The following is a 23378-nucleotide window of genomic DNA, read 5'->3' as shown; positions in this document are numbered from 1 at the left end:
GGTGGTTTTTTTGTTGGGCCCCATGTTGGAGATTACATGAAGGATAGTTAGGACACCCGCATTTCTCCCCCACATATGGGCTGCATTTGGGGGAGTTTGAACTGAGAACGTTGAATTTTGGGGAGTCTATTGGGTGCTCGTTTGATGTCGAACATGCTTGGACGTACGAGGGAGAAATGAACTTTGACCTTGAGCCTTAATCAGTTGTTTGATACATTTGTATGCATTGTAGCCCGTAGCAACGCACGGGCGTTTTACTAGTTTTAGTTAGGGTTAAGTCTTAGTGTCTTGTTGGTAGTAACAGGCAACGACGTCATTAGCGACGAGGAATAAGTCCTTGTCTTGCCCTCATTCTGGCGATGTTGTTTGGCATTGGAAGAGGGTGTGTGGAGCTTTAGTCAGGATCAGATTTTGATTTTTGTTTTTATTTTGTCTAGGTGGTTAGCACGCTCTAGCGATGGGATGATGTTGCGGCATATTTTTCTTTCCGGTTCCTTCTCCAACCGATGAAGCTCAGCCAGATGGTGCTCCGTCAAAGCACTCTCGAGGTTTCAGTCTCCCACCTATGTCTGGTTGTCGTTGGCATTCGAGCCCTACTCGGTGTTATCTTCTCCGGGGGTGCGGGCAATGATCGTGATCGCCAGTGCCTCCTGGTCTACATCGACGACTTTATGGCCATTGCTTCTTTAAACTCCTGGGATTCAACAAGATTTCACCGCTGATACGGAGATCGGGAGGTGGCAACTAGGTTTGCTCATGGGGCGCCGCCGATGAATGTAGAAGGAAGGAAGGACGATGCTGATATTTTTCAAAACTTGTCCGTAATTTCTTATTCTTTTATGAAAGTTCTTGCAAGTAATGATTTTAGAAGTGACGGTCTTTTTTAAAGATTCCTTTTTTTTTGAACATCAGTACAGACACAAGCGCTCATATACGCGCGCATACACTCACCCCTATGAACGCACACACGCACACCCTACCCCTATGAGCACCTCCGAAAGACTGAGCCGGCATATCATCTTGAAATTTACGAAGTCACCGTAGGCACCTCGTCGTCGACGGGAACGTCTCCTCCCACTGAATGCGCATCGCCGGAAATCCTGAAATAAATCCAGGAATAAATGCGAGCACCAGGATTTGAACCCTGATGGGCTGGGGATACCACAGTCCCTCTAACCATCCAACCATAGGTTGGTTCGTAAAAAAAAGGAGTAATATATTTAGGAAGGGAGGGAGTAATATATTGCCTGGACGAAAAAAAAGGAGTGTGCTTGTCTCAAAGTGAATTTGCTCATACACTTTAAAACAAGAGAAAACAAAGGGCAACAAAACATTACGTGGAAAAGCCTGGTTGGGGGGACTGCTAGAAGATCGACCTAGCACATTAAAACAAGGCAAATTTTACCAAAATTAAGAAAAGCCCTAGCACAAATTTTAAAGCAAAAACGAATGATGTCAGTATATCACGTGCGTGGCAGTAAAATCACGCTCGTGCTGCTTTTGCCTATAAAAATGAACTCGTACGTACGCTACACACGGGCATTGCAGTACACGTGTGAATCAAGCGATGAAGGCCGGGTCGGGAGCCGGAGGAGGAAAGGTGACAGACAGCTCAATGGGCACGCACGAGCTAGGCGGGCGTGCCCGGTGACGCCGCGTTGATCTGTGCTTTTCGCCTCATGGCACGCGACTACTTCTTCCTTGCCGTGGTCCTGGACGACCACCGCCGCCGGCCGCCGCGCGTGTCGCGCCGCGCCGCGAGCACGTACGTGTGTATGAAACGGGGGCCGGCGGTGGGACGGTGGGCTGAGCCATATCTGACCACTGTGCTGCTGCCCGAGTGGTCTCGATCGGTCCATCCAATTCGGGAGCCACTTGGCAGGTCATGATCGACCGAAAAAGTACCAATCCGCATGTTAACCTGTGTCGTCGTGCCAATCGCTGTTGCCGTTAACGTAGCGAAATTCTGCTCCGGAGAAGCTCACCTTGCACAGCACCACCTACACGATGCCTGCACTGCATTCGCTGGCTCGTCGATTTCTGTCCTCAGAGGTCGCTGGTGAAGCACCAGGTAGCTAGCTAGCTCCGGCTGATCGGCTAAAAAGGTCAGGAGGAAGAAGCAGAAATTGCCTGCTCCACATTGAGAAGCTTAGGTGGACGGGATGACCAGTAGTTCAAGACTGCAGAAAGTGCAGGTACTGGAACAACCCTACATGCAGAGTTGCAGACATGGATGTAGTCGGCTAATGCGTTCCGCCACACCGTCAAAATCGGAAGAAACTTTTGGACTCGTTCTCCGGCGTCTGGGAAGAAAGAGCATGGCACGTACGCGGTGTAGCTCTCAACAGCCGGGGTTTTGGGGCGGCGAATGATTAGAGCAGCCAACTGAACTTAAGCAAAGGCCCACCCCACCCGCGCATTGCATCAACAATCATGGTGTCATGCTGCGCTTTTCCTTCCCTTTTTCTTTCTCCCAGGTGATCCGCCCTGAATGAGGACCCATCGCTAAGGTGCAGGGGATACGTACGTGTGAAAAAACATGGGGGATTCGATGCTTCTCTGCCCTTTTGTCCGGCCGTTTTCATCATGCTGGGCTGAACATATATACCCAAACTAAAACATGTCATTTTCACACATGGTTCTTCTACTCGGGAAACAGACTTTCATCTCGCTTTATATATACGGCCACGGAACCAAGTGGCACAATTCTTAAGAAAAGCTCACTTACAAGGCTCGTAAAAAAACAAGACTAAACACAAAGTACATCGTCCGAAATGGACAAGAGATGCACTAAGGAGTACCGCGAGCTTGCCACCGAGCAAGGGCAAAGGAGTAGCAAAACCACCACAGGACGCCATCGAGGGATCCGGCCACAAGCAAACCATGCCTCATGGAAGAAACAACCAGGGTTCCAAAATATCACCGGAGAGGTACGCCGATCTTGTCGATGAGCATAGGGTATTGATCACGGCCGCGCGTGAATGAGAGGTGATAGCCTAGGTGCATCACACCACTATTGGCAGAACATGTTGTTGGGAAACGTAGCAGAAATTCAAAATTTTCTACGCATCACCAAGATCAATCTATGGAGTAACTAGCAACGAGAGAGAGGGGAGTGCATTTTCATACCCTTGAAGATCGCGATGCGGAAGCATTGCAAGAACGCGGTCGGTGGAGTCGTTCACTAAGCGATTCAGATCGCGGCCGAATCCGATCTAAGCACCGAACAACGGTGCCTCCGCGTTCAACACACGTACAGCCCGGGGACGTCTCCTCCTTCTTGATCCAGCAAGGGGAGAGGAGAAGTTGAGGGAGAGCTCCGGCAGCACGACGGCGTGGTGGTGGAGCTTGCAGTTCTCCGGCAGAGCTTCGCCAAGCACTACTACGGAGGAGGAGGTGTTGGGGAGGGAGAGGGCTGCGCCAGGGGAAGGTTGAAGCTCCCATGCGCCTCCCCACTATATATAGGGGTGGAGGGGGCTGGTTTCTTGCCCTCCAAGTTCATTGGGCGTTGGCAAAGGTGGGAGGAAAGAAATCCCATCATTTCCTTCCCCACCGATTGTTATCCCCCTTTTTTAGGGATCTTGATCTTCGGGATATGATCTTATTCCTTCTAAGGGGGGATCTTGGTGCGCCTTGACCAGGGGTGTGGGGCCTTGCCCCCACTACCCACGTTCATGTGGGTCCCCCAATGCAGGTGGGCCCCACTTCGGAACCTTCTAGAACCTTCCCGGTACAATACCGAAAAATCCCAAACATTTTCCGGTGGCCAAAATAGGACTTCCCATATATAAATCTTTACCTCCGGACCATTCCGGAACTACTCGTGACGTCCGGGATCTCATCCGGGACTCCAAACAACATTCGGTAACTGCACACTAATTCCCATAACAACTCTAGCGTCAACGAACCTTAAGTGTGTAGACCCTACGGGTTCGGGAATCATGCAGACATGACCGAGACAGCTCTCTGGCCAATAACCAACATCAGGATCTGGATACCCATGTTGGCTCCCACATGTTCCATGATGATCTCATCGGATGAACCATGATGTCAAAGATTCAAGCAATCCCGTATACAATTCCCTTTGTCTACCGGTATAGTACTTGCCCGAGATTCGATCGTCGGTATCCCGCTACCTTGTTCAATCTCGTTACAGGCAAGTCTCTTTACTCGTTCCGTAACACATCATCCCGTGATCAACCCCTTGGTCACATTGTGCACATTATGATGATGTCCTACCGAGTGGGCCCAGAGATACCTCTCCATCACACGGAGTGGCAAATCCCAGTCTCGATTCGTGCCAACCCAATAGACACTTTCGGAGATACCCGTAGTGCACCTTTATAGCCATCCAGTTACGTTGTGACGTTTGGTACATCCAAAGCATTTCTACGGTATCCGGGAGTTGCACAATCTCATGGTCTAAGGAAATGATACTTGACATTAGAAAAGCTTTAGCATATGAACTACACGATCTTTGTGCTAGGCTTAGGATTGGGTCTTGTCCATCACATCATTCTCCTAATGATGTGATCTCGTTATCAACGACATCCAATGTCCATGGTTAGGAAACCGTAACCATCTATTGACCAACGAGCTAGTCAACTAGAGGCTTACTAGGGACATGGTGTTGTCTATGTATCCACACATGTATCTGAGTTTCCTATCAATACAATTATAGCATGGATAATAAACTATTATCATGAACAAGGAAATATAATAATAATAACTAATTTATTATTGCCTCTCGGGCATATTTCCAACAGTCTCCCACTTGCACTAGAGTCAATAATCTAGTTCACATCGCCATGTGATTAACACTCACAGGTCACATCGCCATGTGACCAACATGCAAAGAGTTTACTAGTGTCACTAAACTAGTTCACATCATCATGTCATTGAGACTCAATGAGTTCTGGGGTTTGATCATGTTTTGCTTGTGAGAGAGGTTTTACTCAACGGGTCTGCAACATTCAGATCCGTATGTACTTCGCAAATCTCTAGGTCATATTGTAAATGCTACTTCCACGCTCCACTTGGAGCTATTCCAAATGGTTGCTCCACTATACGTATCCGGTTTGCTACTCAGAGTCATTCGGATAGGTGTTAAAACTTGCATCGACGTAACCCTTTACGCCGAACTCTTTATCACCTCCATAATCGAGAAACATGTCCTTATTACTCCAAGGACAATTTTGACCGCTATCTGGTGATCCACTCCTTGATCACCTTTGTACCCTCTTGCCAGACATGTGGCAAGGCACACATCAGGTGCGGTACACAGCATAGCATACTATGGAGCCTATGTCTAAGCATAGGGGACGACCTTCGTCCTTTCTCTTTGTTCTGCCATGGTCGAGCTTTAAGTCTTAACTTCATACCTTACAACTCAGGCAAGAACTCCTTCTTTGACTGATCCATCTTGAACACCTTCAAGATCATGTCAAGGTATGTGCTCATTTGAAAATACTATTGAGCATTTTGATCTATCTTATAGATCTTGATGCTTGTTGTTCAAGTAGCCTAATCCAGGTTTTCCATTGAAAAACACTTTTCAAATAACCCTATATGCTTTCTAGAAACTCTACAACATTTCTGATCAACAATATGTTAGCAACATATACTCATCAGAAATTCTATAGTGCTCCCACTCATTTCTTTGGAAATACAAGTTTCTCATAAACTTTGTACAAACCCAAAATCTTTGATCATACCATCAAAGCGCATATTCTGACTCCGAGATGCTTGCTCTAGTCCATGGAAGGATCACTGGAGCTAGCATACCTTTTAGCATCCTTAGGATCGACAAAACCTTTCTGATTGTATCACATACAACCTTTCCTTACGAAAACTGGTAAGGAAACTCGTTTTGACATCCATCTGCCAGATTTCATAAATGCAGCTAATGCTAACATGATTCCGACGGACTTAAGCATCGCTACGGATGAGAAAATCTCATCGTAGTCAACTCCTTGAACTTGTGAAAAACTCTTTGCCACAAGTCGAGCTTCATAGACGGTGACATTACCGTCCATGTCCATCTTCTTCTTAAAGATCCATTTATCTCAATGGCTTGCCGATCATCGGGCAAGTCCACCAAAGTCCATGCTTTGTTCTGATACATGGATCCTATCTCGGATTTCATGGCTTCTAACTATTTGTCAAAATATGGGCCCACCATCGCTTCTCCATAGCTCGTAGGTTCATTGTTGTCTAGCAACATGACCTTCAAGACAGGATTACTGTACCACTCTGAAGTAGTACGCATCCTTATCACCCTACGAGGTACGGCAGTGACTTGATCCGAAACTTCATGATCACTATCATAAGCTTCTACTTCAGTTGGTGTAGACGCCACAGGAACAACTTCCTGTGCCCTGCTACACACTAGTTGAAGTGACGGTTCAATAACCTCATCAAGTCTCCACCATGCTCCCACTCAACTTTCCGAGACAAACTTTTCCTCGAGAAAGGACCCGATTCAAGAAACAATCCCTATTGCTTTCGGATCTGAATTAGGAGGTATACCCAACTGTTTTGGGTGTCCTATGAAGATGCATTTTATCCGCTTTGGGTTTGACCTTATCAACCTGAAACTTTTTCACATAAGCGTCGCAGCCCCAAACTTTTAAGAAATGACAACTTAGGTTTCTCCAAACCATAGTTCAAACGGTGTCATCTCAATGGAATTACGTGGTGCCCTATTAAAGTGAGTGCGGTTGTCTCTAATGCCTAACCCATGAACGATAGTGCTAATTCGATAAGAGACATCATGGTACGCACCATATCCAATAGGGTGCAACTATGATGTTCGGACACACCATCACACTATGGTGTTCCAGGCGGTATTAATTGTGAAACAATTTCCACAAAGTCTTAATTGTGTGCCAAAGCTCGTAACTCAGATACTCATCTCTATGATCATATCATAGACATTTTATCCTCTTGTCACGATGATCTTCAACTTCACTCTGAAATTACTTGAACCATTCAATAATTCAGACTAGTGTTTCATCAAGTAAATATACTCAGCATCTACTCAAATCATCCGTGAATTAAGAACATAACGATATCCATTGCGTGCCTCGGCACTCATTGGACTGCACACATCAAAATGTATTACTTCCAACAAGTCGCTTTCTTGTTCCATTTTACTGAAAAACGAGGCTTTCAGTCATCTTGCCCATGTGGTATATTTGCATGTTTCAAGTGATTCAAAATCAAGTGAGTCCAAATGGTCCATCTGCATGGAGTTTCTTCATGCGTATATACCAATAGATATGGTTCACATGTCTCAATCTTTTCAAAAATGAGTGAGTCCAAAGATCCATCAACATGGAGCTTCTTCATGTGGTTTATACCATTATGACTTACATGGCAGTGCCATAAGTAGGTGGTACTATCATTATTATCTTATATCTTTTGGCATGAACATGTGTATCACTACAATCGGGATTCAATAAACCATTCGCTTTAGGTGCAAGACCATTGAAGGTATTATTCAAATAAACAGAGTAACCATTATTCTCCTTAAATGAATAACCGTGTTGCGATAAACATAATTCAATCATGTCTATGCTCAACGCAAACATCAAATAACAATTATTTAGGTTTAACACCAATCTCGATGGTAGAGGGAGCGTCTGATGCTTGATCACATCAAGATTGGAAAACACTTCCAACACATATCGCCAGCTCACCTTTAGCTAGTTTCCGTTTACTCTGTAGCTCTTTTATTTCGAGTTACTAACACTTAGCAACCGAACCGGGATCTTAATACCCTGGTGCTACTAGGAGTACTAGTAAAGTACACATTAGCATAATGTATATCCAATATACTTCTATCGACCTTGCCAGCCTTCTCATCTACCAAGTATGTAGGGGTAATTCTGCTCCAGTGGTTGTTCCCCTTATTACAGAAGCACTTAGTCTCGGGTTTGGGTTCAACCTTGGGTTTCTTCACTAGAGTAGCAGCTGATTTGCCGTTTCATGAAGTATCCCTTCTTGCCCTTGCCCTTCTTGAAACTAGTGATTTCACCAACCATCAACAATTGATGCTCCTTCTTGATTTCTACTTTTGCGGTGTCAAACATCGCGAATACCTCAAGGATCATCATATCTATCCCTGATATGTTATAGTTCATCACGAAGCTCTAGCAGCTTGGTGGCAATGACTTTGGAGAAGCATCACTATCTCATCTGGAAGATCAACTCCCACTCGATTCAAGTGATTGTTGCACTCAGACAATCTGAGCACAAGCTTAATGATTGAGCTTTTTTCTCTTAGTTTGTAGGCTAAGAAAATCGTCGGAGGTCTTATACCTCTTGACGTGGGCACGAGCCTGAAATCCTAATTTCAGCCCTCGAAACATCTCATATGTTCCGCGATGTTTCGAAAACGTCTTTGGTGCCTCTACTCTAAACCATTTAACTGAACTATCACGTAGTTATCAAAACGTGTATGTCCGATGTTCGCAACATCCACAGACGACGTTTGGGGTTCAGCACACTGATTGGTGCATTAAGGACATAAGCTTTCTACTGTCCGCATAATCGCTACTGTCAACTTTCAACTATATTTTCTCTAGGAACATATCTAAAACAGTAGAACTAAAGCGCGAGCTATGACATAATTTGCAAGAATCTTTTGACTATGTTCAAGATAATTAAGTTCATCTTATGAACTCCCACTCATATATACATCCCTCTAGTCATCTAAGTGATTACATGATCCGAGTCAACTAGGCCGTGTCCGATCATCGCGTGAGACGGACTAGTCATCATCGGTGAACATCTTCATGTTGATTGTATCTACTATACGACTCATGCTCGACCTTTCGGTCTCTTGTGTTCCAAGGCCATGTCTGTACATGCTAGGCTCGTCAAGTCAACCTAAGTGTTTCGCGTGTGTAAATCTGGCTTACACCCGTTGTATGTGAACGCAAGAATCTATCACACCCGATCATCACGTGGTGCTTCGAAACGACGAACTTTCGCAACGGTGCACAGTTAGGAGGAACACTTTCTTGAAATTTTAATGAGGGATCATCTTATTTACTACCGTCGTTCTAAGCAAATAAGATGCATAAACATGATAAACATCACATGCCATCAAATAGTGACATGATATGGCCAATATCATTTTGCTCCTTTTGATCTCCATCTTCGGGGCTCCATGATCATCATCGTCACCGGCATGACACCATGATCTCCATCATCGTGTCTTCATGAAGTTGTCTCGCCAACTATTACTTCTACTACTATGGCTATCGGTTAGCAATAAAGTAAAGTAATTACATGGCGTTGTTTAATGACACGCAGGTCATACAATAAATAAAGACAACTCCTATGGCTCTTGCCGGTTGTCATACTCATCGACATGCAAGTCGTGATTCCTATTACAAGAACATGATCAATCTCATACATCACATATCATTCATCACATTCTTCTTGGCCATATCACATCACATAGCATACCCTGCAAAAACAAGTTAGACGTCCTCTAATTGTTGTTTGCATGTTTTACGTGGCTGCTATGGGTTTCTAGCAAGAACGTTTCTTACCTACGCAAAACCACAACGTGATATGCCAATTGATATTTACCCTTCATAAGGACCCTTTTCATCGAATCCGTTCCGACTAAAGTGGGAGAGACTGGCACCCGCTAGCCACCTTATGCACCGAGTGCATGTCAGTCGGTGGAACCTGTCTCACGTAAGTGTACGTGTAAGGTCGGTCCGGGCCGCTTCATCCCACAATACCGTCGAAACAAGATTGGACTAGTAACGGTAAGCATATTGAACAAAATCAACGCCCACAACTACTTTGTGTTCTACTCGTGCATAGAAACTACGCATAGACCTAGCTCATGATGCCACTGTATGTTGGGAAACGTAGCAGAAATTCAAAATTTTCTACGCATCACCAAGATCAATCTATGGAGTAACTAGCAACGAGAGAGAGGGGAGTGCATCTTCATACCCTTGAAGATCGCGATGCGGAAGCGTTGCAAGAACGCGGTCGGTGGAGTCGTTCACTAAGCGATTCAGATCGCGGCCGAATCCGATCTAAGCACCGAACAACGGTGCCTCCGCGTTCAACACACGTACAGCCCGGGGACGTCTCCTCCTTATTGATCCAGCAAGGGGAGAGGAGAAGTTGAGGGAGAGCTCCGGCAGCACGACGGCGTGGTGGTGGAGCTTGCAGTTCTCCGGCAGAGCTTCGCCAAGCACTACTACGGAGGAGGAGGTGTTGGGGAGGGAGAGGGCTGCGCCAGGGGAAGGTTGAAGCTCCCATGCGCCTCCCCACTATATATAGGGGTGGAGGGGGCTGGTTTCTTGCCCTCCAAGTCCATTGGGGCGTTGGCAAAGGTGGGAGGAAAGAAATCCCATCATTTCCTTCCCCACCAATTGTTATCCCCTTTTTTAGGGATCTTGATCTTATCCCTTCGGGATATGATCTTATTCCTTCTAAGGGGGAATCTTGGTGCGCCTTGACCAGGGGTGTGCGCCATGATCAACCCCTTGGTCACATTGTGCACATTATGATGATGTCCTACCGAGTGGGCCCAGAGATACCTCTCCATCACACGGAGTGACAAATCCCAGTCTCGATTCGTGCCAACCCAACAGACACTTTCGGAGATACCCGTAGTGCACCTTTATAGCCACCCAGTTACGTTGTGACGTTTGGTACACCCAAAGCATTCCTACGGTATCCGGGAGTTGCACAATCTCATGGTCTAAGGAAATGGTACTTGACATTAGAAAAGCTTTAGCATACGAACTACACGATCTTTGTGCTAGGCTTAGGATTGGGTCTTGTCCATCACATCATTCTCCTAACGATGTGATCCCGTTATCAACGACATACAATGTCCACGGTCAGAAAACCGTAACCATCTATTGATCAACGAGCTAGTCAACTAGAGGCTTACTAGGGACATGGTGTTGTCTATGTATCCACACATGTATCTGAGTTTCCTATCAATACAATTATAGCATGGATAATAAACTATTATCATGAACAAGGAAATATTATAATAATAACTAATTTATTATTGCCTCTAGGGCATATTTCCAACACATGTCACCCTGTACGGCGGACCGAACTTGAATTTTCACCTGGAGCACCGACCAGGGGTGGGAGGACTACCACAACGAATCTCGGAGCTTTCGCTTGGTAGCTCTCTCGCACCTTGTCAAGAACCCTAGCCACGTGCCCAACACGGGAAAAGGGCCCGTCGCAACTGGATCATGGCATACATATCTGGGTCAGTGCTTAGCCACCACCGCCGACAGCGGCTTCGCTAAGACCACTGACCATCGCTCCCCTTACCATCCACATGGCCAAGGGGAGCGACAAACACCACTGTCATGGGGCTCCTCGGAGAGCCACCCACGTGTCCCGTCTTTGAGGGCCGCCGAAGCAACCACGCCACAAACAAGACCCCAGATTGACCCAGCCGACGGCCTTGGCCAGATTTGGGAAACCAGATCTGAATTCATTGTCTTTTGTTTTTTGCAGTGCCAGACTTGTAAGTACTTGCCATTTCTGTGTTATTTTTCCGGAAGGGAGGCAAAAGTTGAATCAGCTATTAAATGGAGAGAATAGAGCTTGTTACAAATACACCCAAAAAACCTCATGAATGATTACTATCATAATATAATTGACCCTAACTTTTTTGCTCCGGCGGTGATTCAAAGATTTGGCTCGGCCGTGATGGTGTTGAGCAAGATTGGCAGTGGAGCGCTTTTATGTCGGAACACCTTTGCTTTTCTCTCGTTCCACAATGTCCACGACACAAACATGGTAAGTGAAGGCTTGGCTTTTCTGCTGGGGGTTCCCACTGCGCTTGTACTTGCCCATCTCCTGGACGGAGTCCACGAATGTCATGAGGAAGTGTCCATGTCAACAATACAGAATTTCTCAATGACCAAGTTCCAAACCTTAGGGTGTGGCGACATTTAAAGAATAGGTGAGACCCACATTCTTGCACCTTCTTGCAAAGAGGGCAAAGACCGCAATTTGGCTACCCTTGTTTGGCCAATCTATTGGAGATCCAAACTATATCTTGAAGCAGCAGCCAAGTAATGAACTTGACTTTTGGTAGGGCCAAGCCTTCTCATTTGTTCCATAGAGGAGAGCACCTTGCCAAGAAATTGCGCCTTGTAGGCGGAGGCCGCCGGATAGTGTGCACACACAGAATGTTCATCCTCGGTGAGCTCGCAAGATGGACCTCGTGTAGAAGCATCTAAAGGGTAAAAAATTGCCAGATGTGCTCAACAGAAGGGGTTCGATTCTTGAGGATACACGTGGCATGCTTGAGGGTCTCCCACACCTTTCAATTTTTCCACGAGGATGCCTCATGGATGAGTGGATTCTTTTTAACACGGTATAGATGTAGAGGCTTATACATTTGCACATACACTCATTCCTATGAATGCACACATGCATGTATACCCCATCCTATGAGCATCTCTAAGAGGCTTGAGTCAGCACATCATCTTGAGATTGACGAAATCGTCATAGACGCCCTCGTAGTCCACGGGAACCGCAGACACTGACCAGCTGAGGCACTAGAGCAGCCTTACATGCATGCAGCCATGTAAGTAGTCGGCTAATGCGCCTCTGTCCACCGTCAAAATCGAACCAAACTTTGGACCCGTTCTCGGTCCCTCTCGCCGATCCAGAAAAGGAAGCAGAAGACGCGGTGCAGCCGAGCCAGAAATTTTGTGCGGCGAATGATTATAGGAACGTACTGAGCTGAAGGGGGTCCCTGAATGATCGATGCATGCTGAGCTGAAGGAGCTCCTGACGGAGAGGAGGATCCATCCATCAGAGCATCACCAGCGCGAACCTAGCTGCCGGAGGGGATCGATCGATACGTGTGAGAAAACACGGGAAATCCGATGCTTTCCCGCCCTTTTCTCCGGCCGTTTTCATCATGTGCTGGACATGCCAAAAACTAAAGCGACGGATGCTACTTCATCCTTTCCGCACACAGTTCGCCCCACTTCCGTCGTGTGTTGCTAATCATACGCGTGGCCCGGCGTCTGTATCTATGTGCTGATTGCCATCGCTAGTGCTGTCCAATTCGATCATGCTTGGTTAATTCTGTGTGTGTATGTTCCTTGGTGGTACTGTAAGTGGCACTCTCCATCATCAAGACAAACACAAAGATGTTCGGTTGATTGCATCATTGGATTGGCCGGAGATAGCCAAAATATCTAGAGTTCTCTTCCTCTAGATTAGATTAGATTAGAGGAAGGTGACTCGTATCCTAATCGGCACCGAGTACTTTTTATAGTTTGGAGACGGGCATGCGATCGATCGAGCAAATGGCTTGTGATACAAAACTGTGGCCGGTTACGCACACGTGATCAATTCATTCTAACTCTTTTTTTGTTGTGATTGCTTCGTCACCTCCTCAATCTTCATCTACTTGACGAATAATTCTTTGTAGTAACATGCATGAAGGTTACATTACATATCTCTCTCGACAGATTAATCGATTGCACAGCCTCGTCAGGGATGCATGTTCAATTCAAGTTTTATTGCGGCCATCAAAAGTTACACACGGCTGGTTACAAACCAATCACTCCGTATTTACCCAGGAAAGAATGAGTAAAGTCCAAAAGAGAAAAGAAAAATGAAAGATCCATCAACGACATTACACGTAGTACACATACTGAAGAAGACACACTAGCTAGCTAGTGAAGTATACTCATGTTTTGAGGGAAGAGGAGACGGGATTATTGGAGCGCTAAGTGCAAGATTAGTAGCGAACGCTCCGATAATAACCTTCCCCTCAGTTACCCCAGGTCACCGGTAGTTGAGTAGTTTGATGTTTCACAGCCCCAGCATGTCCGTGCACCACAGGTCATCGGCGCAGGCGCCCCACATGGTCTCGCCGCCGAACTCCAGCTCCGGGAAGCCCACGTCGGCGTACAGCCCGGCGGGGAGCGAGGTCTGGTCGGACCACCACGTCTCGGCGCCGAGCAGCTGCGGCTGCGACTCAGCCTGTTGGTGGTGCTGTTGTTCTTGGGTCATCATGAGGCCGCCGTGAGTCTGCGGCGGCTGCCAGAGCGCCGTGTCGTGCATGGCAGCGCTGCTGATGACGCTTCCGCGCGCGCTCTCGGCGGTAGCCACCATGGGCGCCGGCGGGGGCAGGGGCTGCAGCACGCCGCAGCCGTCCGTGGACACCGACGACGACGAGGACAGGGCGGTGGTGCATGACAGCTCCACGTCGGCCGCGGCGCCGGGGCCGAGGTCGAACACGTCGTCGACGGGCCAGCACCGCCCGTCCGCCGCGACGGGCAGCGCGGCCGCCGTGGCCTGCGCTATCACGTCGCCGTCGCCGGAGTTGTTGGCGGCGGCGTGGATGCGCTCGAGGAGGCGGGGGATCCAGAGGCCGCGCACGAGGTCCCTGAACCGCTGGCTGCCGACGTCGCACCGCAGCTGCTTGGCGTGGCGCTGCACCCGCGTCCGCCAGTAGTTCTTGATCTCGTTGTCGGTGCGGCCGGGGAGGTGCTGCGCGATCTTGGACCACCGGTTGCCCCACCGCGCGTGCAGCTCGAGGACGAGCAGCTGCTCCTCCGCCGTCATGCCGCCGCGCCGCAGGTCCGGCCGCAGGTAGTTGAGCCACCGCAGGCGGCAGCTCTTGCCCGTGCGCTTCAGCCCCGCGCGCCGCGCCAGCGCGTTCCACCGGCCCTCGCCGTTGGCCGCGATGTAGTTGGCGAGGAGCACGTCCTCCTCCACCGTCCACGGCCCGCGCCGGAGCATCTCCTCCTCCCCCACCGCCGCCGCCGCTGCCTCCTCGCCTCTCAGCCCCCGCTGATCGTACGCCATCGCCACAACAGACAAACGAAGCTAGCAGCTATCCGGATCTCTGTATGGGTGATCAAATGATGAGACGATAAAAAGGGCGGGAGAGCCATCCGCCATGGACGGGCTTATATAGAGGAGAGGAGTGAGAGAGATCAGTGGCTAGCTTTGCTGTAGGTAGTGGAGGGAGAGAGGTATTCCGTGGTAGCTTGGTTGGCTTGGCTTGGACTTGAAAAGAGTTAGACTGGACGATTGATGATGATGAGGATTGATGATGGAAGGCAGGGGAACACGCCGCAACCGTGGAGGATTAGTTTAAGCATGATGATGAACCAAACTCGAAAAAGCCAAAAGTTGAGGCGTGATTAGCCCGTCTTTTGGAATTACAGCACCAGATTAACGACGCTAACCCGCGGGCACACGCCAGTTAAAGCTACCTTAATTTTACTCGTCCTGCTTTGCTTTGATTTTGACCCCTGTCCGGTGTACAAGAAATATTTTACGCCAATTACTCGTGCTGCTAAGTCGTGTCGTACATCCCTCTGTAAATAAAATATAAGAGCGTTTAGATCACTACTTTAATGATCTAAACGATCAACACTTTTATATTTCTTTACGGAGGGAGTAAGAATGTATCACGAAACTATGCGGGTATCCATAGAAGAAATACTTTACTGTTTCTCATCACAACGTTCCCTGAATACCTTGCACCAATTTGTCACCAATGGCATATACTACAATAGTACTTCCTCAGTTCCTAAATATTTATCTTTTTTAAGATTTTAAATGGACTACTACATACGGATGTATATAGACATATTTTAGAGTGTAGATTCATTCATCTTTCTCCATATGTACTCCCTCCGTTCCTAAATAATTGTCTTTCTAGAGATTTCAACAAGTGACTACATACGGAGCAAATTGAGTGAATCTACACTCTAAAACATGTCTATATACATCCGTATGTTGTAGTCCATTTGAGATGGCTAGAAAGACAATTATTTGGGAACGGAGGGAGTAGTCACTTGTTGAAATCTCTAAAAAGACAAATATTTAGGAACGGGGGGAGTAGTAGTTAGATTTAGCAAACTATTGAATATCAATAGAAGATTGTTTGTGTGTGGATTTCATCACAAAATACACGCCTGAAATCCCTGAATACATGCGCCAATTTGTCACTATGCTACAGAAGATAAGCTCTCTCATATATGCCGGCCTAGCTAGCTAGCTAGGTAGCAAGCAGCATGGTGCTCTCAATTATATTGTCACACAGTCAACTGCCTGAGGTGATAATTAAGCAGGAAATACCACATGTTTTCTATAACCGGAAGAAAAAAAACAAAAGAAATCTTTTCTAAATAATGGAGCAGAGCAGGTGTATGGTCAGGATCCACATCAGTGCAGGCGGCAGCACAGTTGGGATTGGATTTTTGGTTTAGTTTAGTTTGGTAGGTGTGCATGCATGGACGTTTTTGTCAAAGCCCGTAAGCAGACTCCGGTCTCCCCGCTGACGCGGCTGATCGATACGTCTCTCAGAATACTTCATGGCTTGTACCACAGCGGTCCAAGCCAAGTGATGTCCCTGACAATCTTATAAGCTCCACCTCCATGGCTGCCGATCTGCCATTGTTTAGTTTCATTTCAGCTTGCATGATGGATGGATGGATTGACACATTGAGCTGTTGGCGCGTGTGAAGTAATTTGTTTGCTTGCGTGCAAAGGTCAAATTATTCGCTGCCATAGGTGCTGTGAGCAGACTTCAGTGCGTGCATACATATTCCAGTTGACCACGGGGTCTATGTGCTGTCTTCATGTCCCGGGGTATTTATTACATCTCCTTTTGTCTAAGTTTAAAATTGCAAACACTTGGACCTACGTATTAACCAAACCAACAGTACAAACAACCGTGAAAAACAAATAAATTGCAACCCCTGATGTCTCCTTCCTTTCAAACAGTGTGATGGCACGCCAGTATTTGCCGCGTCGACGCCGAATCTAACCTATCATTGTTGATCACGGATGGGAAGCCATCAAGGCCACGGTCCTGTTGGACCATTGTCCTCGAGATGAAGTTGTCATAGTTGGAAGAGCCGCAGATCCAAGGATCTGGTCTCTATTAATTCTTGACGCATCGATGTGCCAGAGGACGTAGCTTTGAAGGAGGTCGTCGCCACACGCCCACATACCCTGCAAAACCTAGTCTGGCCTTCCAGAACTACTGGTAGAAATAAATGCACGTGAATCTTTGTTGCCGCAAACAACCCTGTCGGCATAGGAAGGCTCGAAAAATTATTCGTCGGGAAGACACCACCACTGGAAGTACCGAAGAGATGAATAACGAAAACTGACCTAAAAGCCCAAAATCGAAGAAAGCTACATATACATTCAGTAGATCAAGGCCTTTGGGCACTTCCACACCAGCAGAACAAGTGAAGGAGGAGGGACCAGTGACCTACTGACGGCGGATTACCACGAATCTACATTCCACCTTAATGTGATAACCACGATTTCAAATCTCAGGTTTCATCCTGCCGGGCTAAACATATGACCAATCATCGAATCCAGTCCAAGAATTGCTTAGTTCTCATTTCGATTTGATTTCACACTCCACCAAAAGTGTTTTTATGATAACGTGGTGACCTGGTCATAAAATGGGAACGAAATAAAGAAAATGGTGAAAGAATATAGAAAAATCAGGGAAAATATAGCATTCTAGTAAAGTTGCTAAAAAATTAAGAATTTAATCATGGTCGAAATCATGCGAAGTTAATAAGGGTTTTTTCTTTTCTTTTATTCATTCTCATAAATTTTAAATTTTGTCTATAATGTTCATGAATTTCTGAATTATTGTTTCTATTTTAGGGCTTTCCTTTTGTGTTTTTCTTCTGTTTTAAAATATCTGGTGACTCTTTATTTCAATAAGACACTTTTGAAATGTTTTTTTAGTTCCTATTCTCAATATTTGTTTGTTGAATTTACAAATAATTTAAACTAGCCCGCCAAATTACTTGAATTTTCAATCAAATAAAATTCCAATTTCTCTATCATTCCTTTTCACCTCACCCCTCCTCTTATTTGATTTTTTTAACTTTTTTTTCTGAATGGGTTGTGTTGTGTGGTTACAATCCTATCATCACCGAAGCCCTTTTCACGCGGGAGGGGGGGGGGGGTTGTTATTGAAGTTCATGGACCAAAGTGCAAACTTATACCCTTACCAAGATTTCTTTTTTACCGTCGCTTGTCTCTGTTGGATTTCATTTTCTTATTGTAATTTCTTTTTACTTTTTCGAACTGTTGGTTTTGGCTATGTGCATCTTAGCTATGCAGAGGTCAAGTGTTGCTCATTATGCTTTCTATCCACCTGATGCAACATTATGTGTTAATAAAAACACCCTTCATCGAATAAATATAAGTTGGGGCTTTATACCTAGCTTAATGTGATAAACACAAATCTAAACCTAGGGTCAAATCTTGGTGGGCTAAATATATAATCATCATCCAAACCATCCAACCATGCGTTGGTTCCCGATTTGATTTGATTTCTTGCTCCATCGGAACTGTTTTTTTGATAACGTGGTAAACTGGTCATAGAAAGGAACAAAGTCAAGAAAATGGGCAAAACGTAACCAAATTAAGGGGGAAAAGTATTCTAGTGGAGGATCTAAAATTTTGAAATTTAATCTTGGTCGAAATCCCATGACGTTAGTAAAGGTTTTTCTATTTCTTTTATTCATTTTAAAACTGTCAACTTTTGTACAATTTGTCTAAATTATTCATGAATTCCTGAATTTCTTGTTACTGTTCTAGGGTTTCCCCTTGGGCTTTTCTTTTCTTTTCAATTTTCCTGTAAATCTCATTTCAATAAGCCACTTTTAAAATTATTTTTAGTTCCTATGTTTCAATGTTTGCTTGCTAAATTTACAAATAGCGGAAACTGTCCTCTCAAATTAATTGAGTTTTTGATCAAATAAAACTTTTTTTTTCTTTGGGTTTTCCTCTTCATTTCTATAAGCCACTTCTGAAATGATTTTTTTTCAATTTTTGTATGCTAAATTTACAAATATTCAACCATTCAAATAAAACTTAAATTTCACTTTTTATTCTGACTGGATTGTCCTCTGTGTACAGTTGTACAGCCCCTGAAGCCCTTTTCACTGGGAAAACTATTCAACTATTCACTTGACAGGCCAAGTGTTTCCTGTTACTGAAGTTGAAGTTCATGGACCAAAGTGCAAACTTATACCCTTACCAAGATTTCCTTTTTACCATCGCTTGTCTCTGTTGGATTTCATTTTCTTATTGTAATTTCTTTTTACTTTTTCGAACTGTTGGTTTTGGCTATGTGCATCTTAGCTATGCAGAGGTCAAGTGTTGCTCATTATGCTTTCTGTCCACTTGATGCAACATTATGTGTTAATAAAAACGTCCTTTATCGAATTAATATAAGTTGGGGCTTTATACCTAGCTTAATGTGATAAACACAAATCTAAACCTAGGGTTTAATCTTGGTGGGCTAAATATATAATCATCATCCAAACCATCCAACCATGCGTTGGTTCCCGATTTGATTTGATTTCTTGCTCCATCGGAACTGTTTTTTTGATAACGTGGTAAACTGGTCATAGAAAGGAACAAAGTCAAGAAAATGGGCAAAACGAAACAAAATTAAGGGGAAAAAGTATTCTAGTGGAGGATCTAAAATTTTGAAATTTAATCTTGGTAGAAATCCCATGACGTTAGTAAAGGTTTTTCTATTTCTTTTATTCATTTTCAAAACTGTCAACTTTTGTACAAATTGTCTAAAGTATTCATGAATTCCTGAATTTCTTGTTACTATTCTAGGGTTTCCCCTTGGGCTTTTCTTTTCTTTTCAATTTTCCTGTAAATCTCATTTCAATAAGCCACTTTTAAAATTATTTTTAGTTCCTATGTTTCAATGTTTGCTTGCCAAATTTACAAATAGCAGAAACTGTCCTCTCAAATTAATTGAGTTTTTGATCAAATAAAACTTATTTTTTTCTTCGGGTTTTCCTCTTCATTTATATAAGCCACTTTTGAAATGATTGTTTTTTTCAATTTCTGTATGCTAAATTTACAAATATTCAACCATTCAAATAAAACTTAAATTTCACTTTTTATTCTGACTGGATTGTCCTCTGTGTACAGTTGTACAGCCCCTGAAGCCCTTTTCACTCGGAAAAATATTCAACTATTCACTTGATAGGCCAAGTGTTTCATGTTACTGAAGTTGAAGTTCATGGACCAAAGTGCAAACTTATACCCTTACCAAGATTTGTTTTTTACCGTCGCTTGTCTCTGTTGGATTTCATTTTCTTATTGTAATTTATTTTTACTTTTTTGAACTGTTGGTTTTGGTTATGTGCATCTTAGCTATGCAGAGGTCAAGTGTTGCTCATTATGCTTTCTATCCACTTGATGCAACATTATGTGTTAATAAAAACATCCTTTATCGAATTAATATAAGTTGGGGCTTTATACCTAGCTTAATGTGATAAACACAAATCTAAACCTAGGGTTTAATCTTGGTGGGCTAAATATATAATCATCATCCAAACCATCCAACCATGCGTTGGTTCCCGATTTGATTCGATTTCTTGCTCCATCGGAACTGTTTTTTTGATAACGTGGTAAACTGGTCATAGAAAGGAACAAAGTCAAGAAAATGGGCAAAACGTAACCAAATTAAGGGGAAAAAGTATTCTAGTGGAGGATCTAAAATTTTGAAATTTAATCTTGGTCGAAATCCCATGACGTTAGTAAAGGTTTTCTATTTCTTTTATACATTTTCAAAACTGTCAACTTTTGTACAATTTGTCTAAAGTATTCATGAATTCCTGAATTTCTTGTTACTATTCTAGGGTTTCCCCTTGGGCTTTTCTTTTCTTTTCAATTTTCCTGTAAATCTCATTTCAATAAGCCACTTTTAAAATTATTTTTAGTTCCTATGTTTCAATGTTTGCTTGCCAAATTTACAAATAGCAGAAACTGTCCTCTCAAATTAATTGAGTTTTTGATCAAATAAAACTTATTTTTTTCTTCGGGTTTTCCTCTTCATTTCTATAAGCCACTTCTGAAATGATTGTTTTTTTCAATTTCTGTATGCTAAATTTACAAATATTCAACCATTCAAATAAAACTTAAATTTCACTTTTTATTCTGACTGGATTGTCCTCTGTGTACAGTTGTACAGCCCCTGAAGCCCTTTTCACTCGGAAAACTATTCAACTATTCACTTGACAGGCCAAGTGTTTCATGTTACTGAAGTTGAAGTTCATGGACCAAAGTGCAAACTTATACCCTTACCAAGATTTGTTTTTTACCGTCGCTTGTCTCTGTTGGATTTCATTTTCTTATTGTAATTTCTTTTTACTTTTTTGAACTGTTGGTTTTGGTTATGTGCATCTTAGCTATGCAGAGGTCAAGTGTTGCTCATTATGCTTTCTATCCACTTGATGCAACATTATGTGTTAATAAAAATGCCCTTTATCGAATAGATATAAGTTGGGGCTTTATGCCTAGCTTACTGCGATAAACACAAATCTAAACCTAGGGTTTAATCTTGGTGGGCTAAATATATAATCATCATCCAAACCTTGGTTCCCGATTTGATTCGATTTCTTGCTCCATCGGAACTGTTTTTATGATAACGTGGTAAACTGGTCATAGAAAGGAACAAAGTCAAGAAAATGGGCAAAACGTAACAAAATTAAGGGGAAAAAGTATTCTAGTGGAGGATCTAAATTTTTGAAATTTAACCTTGGTCGAAATCCCATGACGTTAGTAAAGGTTTTTCTATTTCTTTTATTCATTTTCAAAACTGTCAACTTTTGTACAATTTGTCTACAGTATTCATGAATTCCTGAATTTCTTGTCATTGTTCTAGGGTTTCCCCTTGGGCTTTTCTTTTCTTTTCAATTTTCCTGTAAATCTCATTTCAGTAAGCCACTTTTAAAATTATTTTTGGTTCCTATGTTTCAATATTTGCTTGCTAAATTTACAAATAGCATAAACTGTCCTCTCAAATTAATTGAGTTTTTAATCAAATAAAACTTTTTTTTTCTTCGGGTTTTCCTCTTCATTTCTATAAGCCACTTCTGAAATGATTGTTTTTTTCAATTTCTGTATGCTAAATTTACAAATATTCAACTATTCAAATAAAACTTAAATTTCACTTTTTATTCTGACTGGATTGTCCTCTGTGTACATTTGTACAACCCCTGAAGCCTTTTTCACTGGGAAAACTATTCAACTATTCACTTGACAGGCCAAGTGTTTCCTGTTACTGAAGTTGAAGGACCGAGTTGAAAACTTAAACCTTAACAACAGTGGTGTCCAAAAATGATTTCTTCTTTACTTTACCGAAAAAGGCTTTCGCCCCGCTTTATATATAAAGCACGATCCACAAGCAACACGATACAAACTCACGCCACCACCGCACACGACACACACACCCAAGGCAAGATACAAAGGTGCCGAGCACCGCCACACCACCCCAACGACTACCAAGCCACTACACAAGCGCGAGGATGAACCGCTTGGAGCCAACGGAAACCTCCAAGCCTCCGAGGAGAGGTGAGACGGAAAACGACGGGACAAGGACTCCAAGATGGTGCCTCCTAGAAGGGAACGACCACTGATAACCGCCACCATCCGATCCCAAAGATCGAGTTTTCACCCGGAGCAACTCGAAAGAGTAAGGGCACCGCGACGAAGCCTTCAAGAAGGATACGGTGTCCACGGACGCCGCCGCCGTCGGCCAATACAAGATTGGGCAAGTGATGTACCCCGGCACGCCCACCCCTCCGACGCATCCTAGCCCCGCCAACCACCAGCGACCACCCACCCGCGTGGCCATGGCCGCTCGCCCTCACCTGAGGCGCAAGGTCTGCCCACGAACATCATGCCTCCCGCCGCCAGGGCCGCCGCCTAGCATCCAGACACCCCCAAGACCATCCAAAGAGATCAACTTTGAGCCACAGGGACTCCCCCGACCGACGAACCGTAGCATACGCCCCGCCTTGAACGTCGTCGGAGCTGCGATGACCCGCACACACGGACAGGGAAAGGGGGAGGTGGGGGAGCGGACGCATCCGGACCGGCACACCCCTGTGCCAGTGACGGGTGGCCCAAGCACGTCGGCGCCGCCCATCCCTCCAGCCAACCTCCCCACCGGACACACCCTGTGCCGCCCCACCGCCGCGGCCGACGCAGACCCGCGCAAAGCCACCGACGCAGATCCGACCACCGGCAAGGAGGATCCCCAAGGACCAGCGCCAATCGCCAAGAATACTCACCGGGGAGCCCATCCGCGCTGCCGCCGTCGTCCAGCCGGCGGAACGCCTGGAGCCCGACCAACACGCCCACCTACCACCGCCGCTGCGCCTCCACCACCACTAGCCGCGGCCACGGCAGGGGCGGGCGCCCGCAGCTCGCGCCGCCCTCGGCCCGCGCCGGCTGGGCCCAGATCTGGCCGAGACGCCGCTGGAACCCACCGTGCACCACCACCGCTGCAGCCCCTTCACACCGCCGCC

General features: G+C 45.0%; 1 protein-coding gene across 1 annotated transcript; it reads right to left on the bottom strand.

Annotated features, from left to right (window-relative positions):
• Positions 1–13534: 13534 nt before the first annotated feature.
• LOC119362321 (transcription factor MYB2-like) lies at positions 13535–14969 on the bottom strand. The gene has a single exon (XM_037627523.1). It carries the CDS (start codon positions 14848–14850, stop codon positions 13852–13854), a length of 999 nt encoding a protein of 332 aa, XP_037483420.1. The 5' UTR covers positions 14851–14969; the 3' UTR covers positions 13535–13851.
• Between the last annotated feature and the right edge of the window lie 8409 nt (positions 14970–23378).

Source organism: Triticum dicoccoides, chromosome 2B, assembly GCF_002162155.2.
Source record: "Triticum dicoccoides isolate Atlit2015 ecotype Zavitan chromosome 2B, WEW_v2.0, whole genome shotgun sequence".
Classification (NCBI taxonomy): domain Eukaryota; kingdom Viridiplantae; phylum Streptophyta; class Magnoliopsida; order Poales; family Poaceae; genus Triticum; species Triticum dicoccoides.
Note: the sequence above shows the minus strand (reverse complement) of the source record. Positions and strands in the feature narration are given on the sequence as shown.